Source organism: Vicia villosa, linkage group LG3 (assembly GCF_029867415.1).
Source record: "Vicia villosa cultivar HV-30 ecotype Madison, WI linkage group LG3, Vvil1.0, whole genome shotgun sequence".
NCBI classification, from domain to species: Eukaryota; Viridiplantae; Streptophyta; class Magnoliopsida; order Fabales; family Fabaceae; genus Vicia; species Vicia villosa.
In genome coordinates this window covers 36856735-36871330 of record NC_081182.1, presented here as the reverse complement: position 1 = coordinate 36871330, position 14596 = coordinate 36856735, and the positions used below count along the sequence as shown (strand labels likewise).

The window sequence follows — 14596 nt, the reverse complement described above, 5'->3', positions numbered from 1 at the left end:
CATTTTAAGAATAACTATTCAAACCAAATTTTCATTTGAAGCTTTTATGACAAATTTCTACTGCACCCTGACAATATGATTTCGTTGTTCTTTTTCCTAACAACACCCCCAAAAGAAAAAAACTTCATCCACATAACAACCAACATCAACATTAATAACTACAAGGTTCCCTTGGTCAGATAAGTCAATAAGTCAGTATGAAAATCTAAATTCTGGTCCTTTGCCTTCGGGATAGGGGAAGCATGACTGAAGTACAAGAGAGCTTAAAGAGCTTCTGCTGCAGCCACAGTTGGGAACTGACAATCATCTATTTGAAAATTAATTTGTTTCAAACCTCCCAAATCTGCCACATTGTATAGCAACTCAATTGAACACTAAATGTATCATTGGCATGTAAGCAATTATCAATCCAAACATGGACATCCGTGCCTGGTGGAATACGACATCCAAGATCAGAGGAAAACCAAACTTGTTTTGCAAAATGACAGTAAAGTAGAAGGTGTTCTGCGGATTTAAAGTTGAGTGACAGAAGAGGCAACTAGTATCTAAAGTCAGACCTTTCTTTTGAAGATTTACTTTTATAGGAATGTTTTTTAACCTCCCTCCTTAAAAATTCTTTTACTCTGTTTTGGATTGGGGCATTCCACTTCCACAAGTTATCAGTTGAAACAACTGAAGGTCCAGATCTAAAACTAGCTCTCTCGATACTCAAGCACCGATAGGTTGATCTAACCGAATACTCTTCATTCTTCTCATGATGCCAAATGATTCTATCATCAGGTTGTCTTCCAGATAAAGGGATACTAATAACATTGATAACTTCATCTGGTATACGATAGGCTACGATCTAGAGGGGGTGAATAGGTCGCAAACGAAATTTTCTTTTTTAAAAATCTGTTTAACTATGGCAAGCGGAAATACTTCAGAATCACCAATTGTCTATCCCGAACCGTTATAAAAAAAATCAGATATGCGTCAAATCATATATAATATATTCGATTGATGAGAAAATTAATCAATATATTTTCAACAATAATGTTTAAATAAAATCTCACAATGATAATCACGTTCCAATAAAATATTAAACAAAAACTTAACTTAAGCAATTTGTCGAACACTTGGTGTGCAATCAATTCTATTCAGATTTTTCTTTGATTTTATTGATATGAAAATTCAATTGCTATCTTATAGATTGCAATCAACTCAGCAAAACAGTTTGTAATATTTGAAAAAGAAATTATCTCAATGTACAGATTGCACAATCGAATCCACAATTTGCAATGAGAGAGAGAGAGAGAGAGAAAGAGAGAGAGATAGAGAGAGAGAGAGAGAGATTTGTTTAGGCAGTTCCCCAATCAGCTTTGCTATGAGTACGTCTACCCCCAATTTCAAACGGAATTAATATAATAAAATTAAAATTTACAAATTGTTGTTTACAAGAGAGAAATAGCTATCCAACCATCTCAACCATATGTTTGATGTTGATCCTATATTCTTCCCTTCCCTTGATCTAGAGCTCGATCAAGTAACCCAATACATACAATTTGATCCTCTGGTTACCGCTACTCCTATTAGATTCTATTGGATATTTGTACATTAGTCTATTGGGCCTTAGCTAGATAAGCGGGCTTTATGCCTCTCATGTCTATATAGCCCACTTAGACCTCTTAGTACTACACTTTATCTTTATCATTTTGAATCAAATTTCTGCCGCCAACATGGCTTCTTTTTCTTCACATCAATGCATTTACATGTAATTTGGTATCAGTGACCAAAACAAAACAACCCATTCCTTCTCCACCTTCTGCATAACTCTCCTTCTTTCTTTCTTCTTAACCTTTCATGGCTTCTTCTGATGAAGAACAACCAAAAACCCCTGACCCCAAAACCTCTGAACCCAAACACAAATCTGATGACCCTAGCTTGAATCCAAGAAACCCCTATTACCTTCATCCTAGAAAAAATCCAGGTGCTACCATTGTTGCACCTCCCCTTGATAACAACTACCATAATTGGAGTAAATCCATGCGCCGTGCTTTGACCTCCAAGAACAAACTTTCCTTCATCAACGGCGGTCTTTCCAAACCCTCTTCCACCGATCCCGATTTTGAACTTTGGGATCGCGCCAACATCATGGTTCTTTCTTGGATCAATCGCACGCTTTCTCCACATATTGCACAAAGCACCATCTACTTCAACTTTGCTTTCGACCTCTGGGAAGATCTCAGAGAAAGATTTACGAAAGGTAATCACTTTCGATTTTCCGATCTCTTACGCGATTTACATTCAATTCAACAAGGAGATCAATCCTTATCTACATACTTCACTAATCTCAAAATTCTATGGGATGAGCTCGAGGATTTACGACCCACACCTTCATGTTCATGCCCTACACCCTGCACATGTGATTTAGCAAAAGCTGTGCCCAATTACAAACATATGGAGTACGTTTCTTGCTTTCTCAAAGGTCTGAATGACAATTACCACAATATTCGTACCCAAATATTGCTTCTTGACCCTCTTCCTAATATCAGCAAGGTTTACTCCTTGATAGCACAACAACAAATACCATCCCCATCTGTTTCTTCCGCAACTCCTGCAATTCCATATGCCAATACTACCAACAAGGTTAAAAGGAAAACTCCTTCCAAAACCCCTATGATTTGCACCAATCGTAGCAAGACCAACCATACCATTGACAACTGCTATTTCAAGCACAGTTTCCCATCTGGATATCGTACGAAGAACTCAAAGAACACTGCTGACTCCAAGACTGCTACTGCTCCAGACAAAGAACTTTCAATATCCAAAGAAATAAGTGAGACGATATTACCTCATCGGATGAGAAATGAATGATGCACTCAAATGAGAAATGAAGGATGCACTCAAATGAAATAGAACTTTCGAACGAAGGTTAAAATAATTTTGAAGAGAATGCATGCATCAAAATATTTAGGCAAAATTTGAGATATTGAGAATGCGTAATTCCCGACTAATATTGACAAACGGCTCAGTCGCAAGAGGTTTTTTGAAAATATCGGCAAGTTGATTTTTGCTATCAACATGCTCAAAAACGACATTCCTTTTTCAACATGATCACGTAGAAAATGGTGACGTATCTCAGTATGTTTAGTACACGATTTTTAGTTAGGTTAATAGCACTAGTATTATCGCACATTATCAGAATATGTTGAAGTCTTATGTCGAAATCAAGTAATTGTTGTTTAAGCATAAAATTTGAGTGCAACAACTACCCGCTGCGATGTATTCCTCCTCAGCAGTTGACAAGACAACAGAGTCTTGCTTCTTGCTATGCCAACTAGCTAAAAATTTAAAAGATAAGTGGCAAGTTCCATTAGTGCTCTTCCTATCCGATTGACAAAATCAGAATCAGAATAACCAACTAAACTACAATCGCATCCTTTGAGGTACCAAAACCCATACTTATGAAATAACATAAAATCTACAATTTTACATTTTAATTCATAAATATGAAATAAAAACGTAATATGTAAACTAATTATTAAAAAGAATAATCCTTATCTATTATAAATTTCTCTAATCTATACCATCTTTGCTTTTTTTAAGAAATGTGATTTGGCTAATTACACCCTACAAAACTGATTAATAGGGTGAGGATTACCCCACTTATAAGCACATGTTCATGTCATATATTGTTCAATGTGAAACTTTATATATATATATATATATATATATATATATATATATATATATATATATATATATATATATATGATGTATACCGATTTATATATATATTAAAAACATTAATTAGTTATTATTTAATTTTTTTTTAATATGATGTATACCGATTTTATTTCTATCTCATTTATTCTTCAATGACAAATTTTTTCATTGAAGAATAAAGTAATATATTTTTTCACAAAAAGTTTCTCTAAAAACAGTAATACAGATTTTTTATTTCTTTCTTTTAAAACTGTCTCCAAACTTTTAAATTGATCCTAAATATCAACATATACTCGGATGCTCATAACAGCTAATTACTTAAGGTAGATTTGATCAATAATAATAAGAAAATAAAGAACCACGAGTAATGTATGGTACCGCCGCATACATATCCCGCACATGTATTTCACCATTTTATAATCACTTATGCTTTAAAGTTTGCGAGAAAAATTATATTAATCTGTCATTGAATGAGATAGCCTGTGTGTTGGGCTCACACTCCCGCCACGGCTAATATTCAAAGTGGTTAATGCCTTTTGGATTTCCATTGTCATGGCACTATCTACACTTCCGGATGATAGTCTTTTATGTGATTTCTGAAGATGGAGCTTAAGTGAGCTGCTACTAAGTCCAGCATTCTTACCACATATAGGACAAACTTTCATTGTTGGTCTCCGCCTCCGCCACTCCATTGAAACCTTCCCATGGAGTTTTTGATCCAGTTCCTGTAAAATCTTTCCAAAACCGTCGTTCGGCTGTGCTCGACGGTGAACTTTTTTCATAGCATTCCATGCTTCTAGTAATGTGAAACTCCTGCATCACATCGCAAATGTAGTTACTTGATACTCTTAACTATTACTATGAAGGAAGATAAATTTAAGATGGCTTATAAATTTAAGATGGCTTTATTTTATCTAACAATAAAAATAAGTAGCATAATTTGTCATCAAGATTGAACTATTTAGTTATAATTGCATTGATATGGTTATCGAGGTGTGCCTCCAAAAAAATATTACTTTTAACTTTATGCAATATTGTATTTATAGGTTTACTTACTTTCTTAGCATCAAGTAAGCAAGGACTACAGTGACACTTCTGCTTTTTCCTTCGAAACAATGAACTAGAATTCCCTGACCTGTTCTCTCGACATCTTCTATAAAATCACAAGCTTCTTCAAATAAGAGGCTGATGTTAGAATTCTCAGTGTCACATACCTGTTGAAACAGAAAAGTGAAAAGAAATATGAAGCCACTCAAAGTAGTTTTTTATAAAATAGTCAGAAATCTTTTATTTTTTTTTCTTTTAAAAAGCTTAAACAAATGCTATACAAAAACTTTAAAGTTGGTTCTGCTCAAAATGAAAGTGACTTTTACATGAAAAACTGAAACAAATAGCTAGAATTTTTTTTTAAAGTTTGTTCTGCAGAAAATGAAAGTGACTTTTACATGAAAAACTGAAACAAATGGGCCTTAAATAATATATACTGGATAGTATCAGTAAATGCATTACATATGTGTCCAACCGTAACAAATAAATACTATATAAGCCAAAGGAGATCAAAATTCAAAACTGATCGTATAGAAAAGAGAACAGTGGAAAAGGTGAGAAATATAAATTTGGCCATAGTATATCCATAATGTTTTTTATGCAAAAAATAAGGAAAGGAATAAGCTACAGAGTTGAGTAAGAAAAAAACCAAACCCTGTATTGTAAGGAAGAGAATTGGCAACATTATTAACTTAAAGTCATCAGACTAAAGTAGAGAATCATTTATCAAAAACCAAAGTTTCAGTGAGAAAAAAACCATTTATGTTAAGGCTAATCCACATACTATAGTAGAGAGATGTGGCGTGTTAGAACTCAATTTTTGAAGGTAATGAAATGGAATTTATTAGTATCTAAATGTTGAACAAGCTCTTACAGGGGAGTAAAATCCGAAAGTAAAAGAGATAAACCAGAGTCCTAGAACTCCTACCTGCTCCTAACCAGACTCTCCTAACTGACACACTATTTTTTTCAATGCATTACTCACTCCGCCATCCCTCTCTTTTATAATAAGAAACCCCCTAAAGCCGGGGAGAATGCTAACCAACTTTATTTCCCTCAGTATCTATATACTTCTAGAAACTGTGCTTGAGTGAGATAAGATGGGCCCATAGACTCAGTCATCAAACATATTGCACCTAACATCTCGAGTATTCGGGATCGTTGTCTATAGACATGGTATGAATTATGATAGCCTTTATGTGATCCATTGATCAAAAGTTTGATAGTTTGAGCAATGAATAAAAGTTCAACTCCAATAAAAAACTATATTAATCCTAGAAGAGAGTGAATAAATAATATAAACAAGTCTTCAAGGAGGTAAACCAAATCTCACGCAAAAACCTTTACAAATACATCAGTAGAATAAGCCGGGGGAGGGACAGTTAAAAAATAGAAAAATGACAAGACTTACAAAGAAATTTTTGTAGGTGAAAAGATCCGGAAATTGAGAATCTGATTGTCCAATTTCATTAGTACACAAACACAAGATATGAGTGATTCCCAAGTGTTGCATTGTGTATATAGATCTTGCAGATAGCGCACCACCGATGAACAAACAATTTGTAATAGCAGAAGGTCTCTCTGTATTTGCAGCCTCAGATATCAATGCAATCCTTTCAAGGATATGCTCAAGTCTGATCTGAAAGTTAATGTAGTAAATACTTAATATGAATATATATCCTCTATGAATGAATTGACTTCAATAATTCTGCTTAATAGTTTAAACTCAGAAGATACCTTCAATTCATATGCATCAACAACAGTGTTGCTATCACTTCCCTCAAAAAATCCTGAATTGAAATTGTTCTCCTGGCATAACTTGATAGCATCACTTTTAAGCATTTCATTCCAGTGTTCCAATTCTTTATAAGATTCTGCATCAACCTAGAAAGTATGATAGAGTATAAGACAAGAGAAAAAAAAATAGGTTGCAGTGTAAAGACACCACATCAATCGAAGATTAGGGAAACAGCAAGAGCAAAAGGTAAGAGTAATGTGTTTCTCCAGAATAAGAAAGCAGTAACAATTTTCCCAGAATTCATGCTTTCATTCAAAAACGGAAGCCAACAAATAACACATCCAACCCACTGTCCATAATAATTAATTTTGTTGATAATACTGACTTGTTATAAATCAGTTTATTTTCCACAATAACAGTATAAATAAATAAAAAAGAAAACAAGGCACTAAAGCAATGGGTGGCAAAAGCAAGGCATTGTACGAGTACAGCCTGGTATACTACCTAGAGACGAACCTTGGCAAATTTATGGAAGTCTCGAAGCTTAGCTGTAAAATGAGAATCGTGCAATGGCTCCAGACTCCCTTTGGAGGATTTTCCATGGCAACCTTCTCTTGACATAGGAGAAGCCGAGTCGCAAAAATTCCTATTGCCTGAAGATGACAATGCCCTTGGAGCAGATCTCTGTGAATCTGAATCACTAAAATCTTGATGGCTATCATTAGAAAATCTCTCTTTTCTTGTTGGAGAGAGACAACAACCAGTAGCAGGTGAAGGAGAATCTTCCTTTTCAGACTCCCCCAGTGATATTTTGCTTATAGTATTATTAAATGATCGTAACAAGTTATCAAGTTTTTGATGGAGTGTAAGTAGGAATATATGAAATCCTTGCAGATCCCTAAGAGCAGCACGAAAACCACAACGGAACTCGTGAACTATTGATGTTACATCAGTCCCTTGTATGTCAAGGGTTAAATTTATGTCTTCTAAGGGAGGACTTCCTAATTTCCCTCCGGTTATATCATGTAAGAGGCAAGAGGAAAACTCAGAGCTATTCAGTACTAACTCAACCAACTTAGGATAACTTACCTGATCATCTGCACGTTTTATAGCAGGAGGTCGACGAGGAACACCAGAGTCAATAGCCACAATGTTGGAGCCAGTAGACGTTTGACTTTTAAGGCACATGTCATCAGATGATTCTCTTATATGTGAAAGAGGAGAGCCTTGTGATCTTATTTCATTATTATGAGAACATGATCTTGAAGTGGACCTTTTCTTTTTCTGCAGCGTCCCAACTACCCTGGACCGGTTCATTACCAAATCAACACTTTCTTCTTTTGTATCTAAATTTGAAGGGATTGCTTTTTCAGCCAATAACAAATTGGCAGGGTTCCCACGCCATCTAAGTTGAGGGCATGGGAGTCTATCTTCATTTCTAATAACAAGATCTAGCATCATTACCCTGCCAAGCGCGGCTGACGTTCTTTCTGCAGAATCCCTTGATTCAAACGCGCTAGAGCTTTCAAGTAAAGGTGAGCCATGTACATAACTACAAAAAGATCATGAATCATTAGAATAAATATCAAAAGTTAACATGAAAATAATAATTCACAGCAAAATAACTGTTTTCAATTTTCATGTTTAAAATCTTATCATATAAAAACTATATTTGAATTGTACCTCATAAACAAGAGACACCGACTAAGCTCTAGTGCTTCCAAAAGTTCCGAACAGGTCGTTTCACCAATAACATCACTCTCACAACTTGCTGCATCCCTTGCTTTTTCTGCCGCTTCCCTTATTTGGAGCCATTCTGTACTGGTATTGTGAATGACTCTAGCCTGTAATTTACAAAGTAAAAAATAAATATCACTAACTACAAGCTAACTTGCAAATGTCAAGGTTGAGTCAAACCTGTGGAGCTTGGACTCCCAACCATTTGGCGAATTCATATCCAAGTCGTTCAGACTGTGTTGCCATTCTTGACGAAGATATCTTTATGACCGCTGCTGCTTCTTTTGGAGAAGCATCATCGCTCACGACATTGAAAAGGGCAAAGAAGACAACCCCTCCAGAATTTACTGTCATCTATGTGGACACAAATGAGATGAAATGAGGCAGAAAGCCAAGAAAATAAAATGATTATCATAACAACTGAACATGGAATAAAATATGAACATATCTACATTGGCAATATACTTGACACAAAAAAAAATGAATTAACATAATGCTGCTACAACATGGAAACCCTAGGCAAAATTAAATGGAACAAAAATTAAAACAGAAAGAAAGAAGTTATAATTCTTTATAAATGTTTGAAATCAAATAAAATAGACATATTGTTCTTTATATGTGCTTGTAAACAGTATTATGAGCATAAGAAAACAAGAAACCTCAAGAGCTCTATTCATTTCATCTTCAGAATGCTCATTGCTACTGGTGTGCTCAGTATGGTGAAGTGAAGAGAGCATGTCCCAAGAAAAGGAATTCGATTCAATGTCCAACATTTCAGCTTTACCAAGCCTATCCCACACGCTAATTTCAGTTTGATCAGTAAGCATATCAATTTCTGCATCCTCTGCAGATTCTCCAAAACTAGTCACAATTTAAATCAGTTACCAAACACTTGAGAAACCATACTGAATGTATAACAAAAAATCAACACTCTATTTCCAAAGAAAAATCAAATTCAGCATTCACTACCATATACTTTTAAACACTCGATGTAATAAAATAAAATATAGAAATAGTAAGATACCAAAAGGGTACGGAAGAAGAGCGAGGGAAACCGGAGGAGCGGTAATTGGAAGTACGTTTTCTAACCGATTGAAGCCAATTAAAAACCTAAGTAAATCAAATAAAATTGATAAGCTTTTTGAAATGCAGAATAAACCTAATTGAAAATAAATAGAAGACAGAAGAAGCATAGATACCCGGGAAGCAACGGTTAGGGGCGATGGTCCTTCAGACTCGAATTGCTCTTTATCCTGTTGTTAAGACAAATGTGAAGATTAAGACAAGTTTCTGCTGTTAGTAATTGATTATGATAAAAAGGAATGAGAGGGAAAAGGGAAAACAGACCTGGTTTTGTGGCTCATTTGACATGTTTTAGTAGGAAAAAAAAAAGAATGAAAAACTGATCGTAACGAGGGGAAAAGCTAGTGAGTAGTTTGCTCTTTGGTTGCAACACTGACTGGAGGGAAGAGGCGGAACAAAATAAGTAACGGTAATACTAAGTTTTGGTGATGAAAGATCGATCTAAAATAACTATAATAATAATATCTAATTTGGTTTAATAGTGCACAATAAAGTTTTAGTATTTGATGTCGGCATTAGTGTAAAACGCAATCAATCTACAACTTTTGTGGCTATCACTTGACTATGTCAAAATAAACATTTTTCATTTAAAAAATAATAAAATTATTTAGAAAAGAAAAAAAATTATTTAAAAAATAAAGTTGCACTAGAATGATGATTTCAATCAGAGGTCCCATAAAGGATTAGTACCTCATCATCATTATCCTTATATTTTGTTAGATAATCAGCACAAATATTTGAACTCGTCATTCTCTAGAGAGTATCTCTTTAATATTATGAAGAATTGTGACATGGTGCTGTCAAACATTAACAGACTCTGAGATAAGTTTGATAGCAGAGTTGAAGTCATAATAACACATCAGGTCTTTGATGCCAAAATCTCAGGTCATCCGTAATCCATGATATAGCGCCATCAACTCAACATGAAGGATGTTGGAACAACCAATATTATCCGCAAAACCGTGAACCCAAGCACCATCAGCATTTCAAATTAATCCACCAAAACTCGAGATGTCAGGTTTACTGAGGCTATTGCCATCAATATTCAAAATCATATTACTATATTTGTGTGCATTCCACGTAATCGTTCTTATTAGATGATACTGATTATGCTTGGGAAAACATTTAGCTAACAGATTAACATAATTCAATGTGAAGAGTTTCAAAATAAAGGAAGATACCACTTCCTTCGAAATACACAGTTTGTTCCTAGCGCGCCACAATCACCAACAAACAGCCAAAAAGATAAAGTCATCATTGATGTCATATCTAATCCAATCATATAAAATATCTCCTTGAAAGAATAAGGAGTCCAAGAAGCCAATAGATTTCTAAAAACGAGTATCAAATTCACAGTCTCTCAAGCAGTGTAGAGCATCTCTGTGTCCTGATTGCATCTAGGACAGAGATTTCTTTGGAGCATACCACGATGACACAACATCGATCTCGTAGAAAGGGACTTATGTAAAGTCGTCCAAAAGAAGAATTTCACCTTCTCAAGAGCTAGAATATACCACATCCACTTCCAAGAGTTATTGCTTGTTGTATTTTGAACAAATTCTAGTTTGTTAAGCCATTTATAACCATCCCGAACAATACAGATACCATCTAAATTTCCTTGCCATCTTAACCGACCCGACACTAGAGAATTCAAACAAATGAGAAGCGTTTTCACGCGGTCACAAATAACCAAAGGAATATTACTATATAATGAATTAAAGTTTCAATTCTCATCCGAGTAAACACCATTCACTCGCATTTCCAGGTCATGAATATCCACATAGAGAATATGTCCCACTAGTTTCCTGATGCCATACCAATTTGAAAACCAAAAAGATGAGTTCACTTCCCCCAAACTAAAATCAAAGTCATTTTAAGAGTAAATAGAGTTTTCATAATTGTATTCCAAGCAACTTATCCTATTTTTTTTTCATATTTAGGAACAATTCCTCACTTATGTACTTATATTTTAAAGCTTGCACCCATAGGGAATCACAATCCTGGTGGAAATTCCAAACCACTTTACCCAACATAGAAGTATTAGTCTCTCTTGCTTTATGGATCCCAAGATCATCTGGATTTTTGGGCTTAGTGATTTTATTTTATCCAACGAGATACACACCAGAGTCAGAATTATCGGTCCACAAAAAAATCCTAGTCATCTTATCAATAAACTCACAAGTTGGCTGAGGTAGCTAAGTCACTTGCATATAATAATTTGGGATAGAGTTCAGGACCGGCCTTACTAGAGTGAAACTACCAACCTTGTTTAACAATTTATGTTGCCAGGATGCTAACCTCTGGCTAATTTTATTCTCTAGGAACTCAAATTCCTTGCGTTGAAAATGATCGTGTACCATAGGAAAAACCAATTACTTCTTTATAGTAGGAGTTGCTTGATACCTGTGCTGGAGAAAATTAAAACCATTTTACTCCTCTTAGTGGTAGCAGAGAAGGACAACCTTGATTTAGCAACATTCACTTTAAGACCAGAAAACATGGAAAAACGATTCAAGATATCAGAAATGATCCATGTTTGGGAGTTAGAAACCTTTGCAAAAAGAAGAACATCATCGGAAAAAAATAAATGCAATGGAGGGGGTCCATTACGAGATAACCTAACAGGTTTCCAATGGCCATAATCGACTGCCCAAATGATTGTCGGTGGCAAGAATTTCGTGCAGATAACAAAGAGATACGGTGAATGGGGGTCACTTTGATATAAACCTCTAGTCGAAACAAAATTTGGTAGTCGTCTCTCATTCCAAAGAATAGACATATAGGAGCTAGTTACACATTGAATGATCAACTTTATAGTAATGGAAGGAAACTTGTTTCGCTTTAAACAACATTCCAAGAAATCCCAATTAACATGATCATATGCATTTTCAAGATCTAATTTTAACATCATGTTGGCTTTTTTCTTTTTTAGATTTATGCATTGAATGAATAGCTTCTTGGAGGATAATGGCATTATCAGTTGTCCCTTTGACAGATGATGATAAAATGAGAGAAAATTAAAAAGTGATTGAGGGAAAAGAGATTATTGATTATTGTGTATATTATGTATGTTTCAATTAGAATAAGGGGTGGTATTTATTGACACAATAGCCACCCAAATCAAACTTAAAACAAATTGTCTAAAACAAAACTGATATACCCGCAATATGTCTAACTAAAACTGATATTCCAGCTCGAGTCTATGATATGCTTCATTGGATATATTATTAAAGCAATATTAATTGACCATAATACCATTCTTAATTCAGATTTGTCATGTTTTTCATTCCCTTTTACTTCAAAACCTAGTGATTTTTCACTTAAACTTCCTCTAAAGATCCATTAAGGAATGAAGACTTCACATCAAGTTGGTGCATCTTCCAACCTTTGTAAGCTTCTATGGCCATAACTAATCAGATTATTTCAATGGCCTTGAGTTCCTCAACCATTACAGTTTTCCAATTTTCATCCTATAGAGCTTACACATAATTAATTGGTTCTGACTCAGCCATTATTCCTTTTTTAATTAGCTCACCATTTTCCTTAATTGCTTGATCAGTAAATCACTTATAGTCATTCATCTTGATTGATGGAGCTATAATTCTGCTTGATCTTGTCACTCTTTGAGTTTGTGCAGGCCGAGTTGGTTTAGGTTGTTTCTCACAAAGATGCTTTGGCACTTCAATCTTTGGAAGTCCATATACCATCTTCTTCATATGCATCATCCTAAGACTCATGAAATTGAGATGGCCAAATCTTTGATGCCAAACCCAATTTTTTCTTCAGCAGTGGTTGATGCAAGACATTTATGATCAATCATATTAATCATAAACATGAATGTCTTGTTGGTTTACAAAGGTTCCCTTATAATTGGCCTAGATATTTCATCAAACACCTTGAGTTCCCTTCTTTTCGATGTCACCGTGATGTTGTCTATAAAACAAATTGATCTTCTAACTAATTCATCCAACTTGAAAAACAAATTCTTTTTTCTTGTCATATGATTGTTGCATTTGTATCAATGTACCACACATTTGCTTTCTCTGAAGCCAAATGTGTTGCAGCCATCAAGATAACATCTTTAGATTCACTACTACCATCATGAGCAAATTGAGCCACACCCTTGTCCTTATCATTGTTTGTGTTGTAGTAGCAGTCTCTAGCATAATAACCAAGCTTTTTACAACAATAATATTGAACCTCCTTCATGTCATCCTTCTTCTTAGTCTTCTGGTTTGGATTAGCACCATTCTTGCTAGTTTCACTTTGTCTTCTTGAAGCCTTACCAATATCACCATTATTATTCAACCTTTTCTTCCATTTTGCTTTTACTTTGCTATTGCTTAAGGAGTTTTCTTTCATCTTCTTGAAGAATTTTGCATGCAATACCTATTCAGATACCTTTTCTAAATGTCTTTGCTTCAACCTCATCTCACGCGCTTCAAGATATGCTTGCAATTCTTCAAGCTTCATCTTTGACAAGTCTTTAGATTCTTCAATTGCCATCATAATATGATCAAACCATCATTCACGATTTCATGCACATCTTGAAATATGAATATGACTTTCATCTATGCTTACCATCTATCATAGTTCCCCCTCTTAAAAACTGGTTGATTGGGTGAGAATTTGTTGGAGGTAGTGCTTCCATTCGCCATGGCTAGAGATTAAGGATCGAACAAGTTTTCTTGATACTAATTTGTTGGGGAACCTGTATCACATATTACTTGCAAATGATGATAAATTGAGAGAAAATTAGAGAGTGATTGAGGGAAAAGAGGTTATTGATTATTGTATATATTGTGTTTGTTTCAATTACAATTAAGGGTGGTATTTATATACACACTAGCCACCCAAATCAAACTTAAAACAAACGGTCTAAAACAAAACTGATATACTCGTTTGAGTATATGATATACCACCAGTATATTCTTAAAAAAGTTTGTCTAACTAAAACTGATATACTTGCATGGGTTTATGATATACCCCACCGGGTATATTCTTAATGATATCTGAATTAACCATACAATAAACTCTAGAACCAAACTTAAGTCACGACCAATGTTAAAGGTAGATTCGTTTAATAATATTAAGAAAATAAAATATCACGAGTCATGTATGCACGGGTGCAAAATACACATGTATTTCACCATTTTATAATCACTCGTGCTTCAGACTTTGCAAGAGAATGGTAATATATTAATTTGTCAGTGAATGAGATAGTCTGTGTGTGGGGCTCACACTCCCACCATGACTAATATTCAAAGTGGTTAATGTATTTTG

The 14596-nt window shown here is 34.7% G+C and overlaps 1 protein-coding gene across 2 annotated transcripts; it reads right to left on the bottom strand.

Moving 5' to 3' along the window:
- Positions 1-4006: 4006 nt before the first annotated feature.
- Positions 4007-9794, bottom strand: LOC131661016 (dual specificity protein phosphatase PHS1-like). 2 transcript variants are annotated; one of them, XM_058930414.1, is made up of 11 exons: positions 9578-9794; positions 9430-9483; positions 9255-9340; positions 8890-9031; positions 8411-8584; positions 8177-8337; positions 7010-8045; positions 6493-6639; positions 6167-6394; positions 4765-4922; positions 4007-4521 (listed from the first exon to the last, which is right to left on the bottom strand). In XM_058930414.1, the coding sequence occupies exons 1-11, from the start codon at positions 9599-9601 to the stop codon at positions 4164-4166; spliced, it is 2568 nt and encodes an 855-aa protein (XP_058786397.1). In that variant the 5' UTR covers positions 9602-9794; the 3' UTR covers positions 4007-4163. The 2 variants fall into 2 exon arrangements, with proteins under 2 accessions (XP_058786397.1, XP_058786396.1); XM_058930413.1 differs by having other exon boundaries at positions 8890-9091; positions 9578-9792.
- Between the last annotated feature and the right edge of the window lie 4802 nt (positions 9795-14596).

What these genes read in the sequence shown, in the direction of transcription:
- LOC131661016 (XM_058930413.1), bottom strand. Translation starts at nt 9,601, where the DNA reads ATGTCAAATGAGCCACAAAACCAG. An exon ending in CCCTAACCGTTGCTTCCCGG is followed by an intron (nt 9,341 to 9,429) that starts GTATCTATGCTT and finishes TGATTTACTTAG; the next exon opens with GTTTTTAATTGGCTTCAATC. An exon ending in TGGGAGTCCAAGCTCCACAG is followed by an intron (nt 8,338 to 8,410) that starts GTTTGACTCAAC and finishes TGTAAATTACAG; the next exon opens with GCTAGAGTCATTCACAATAC.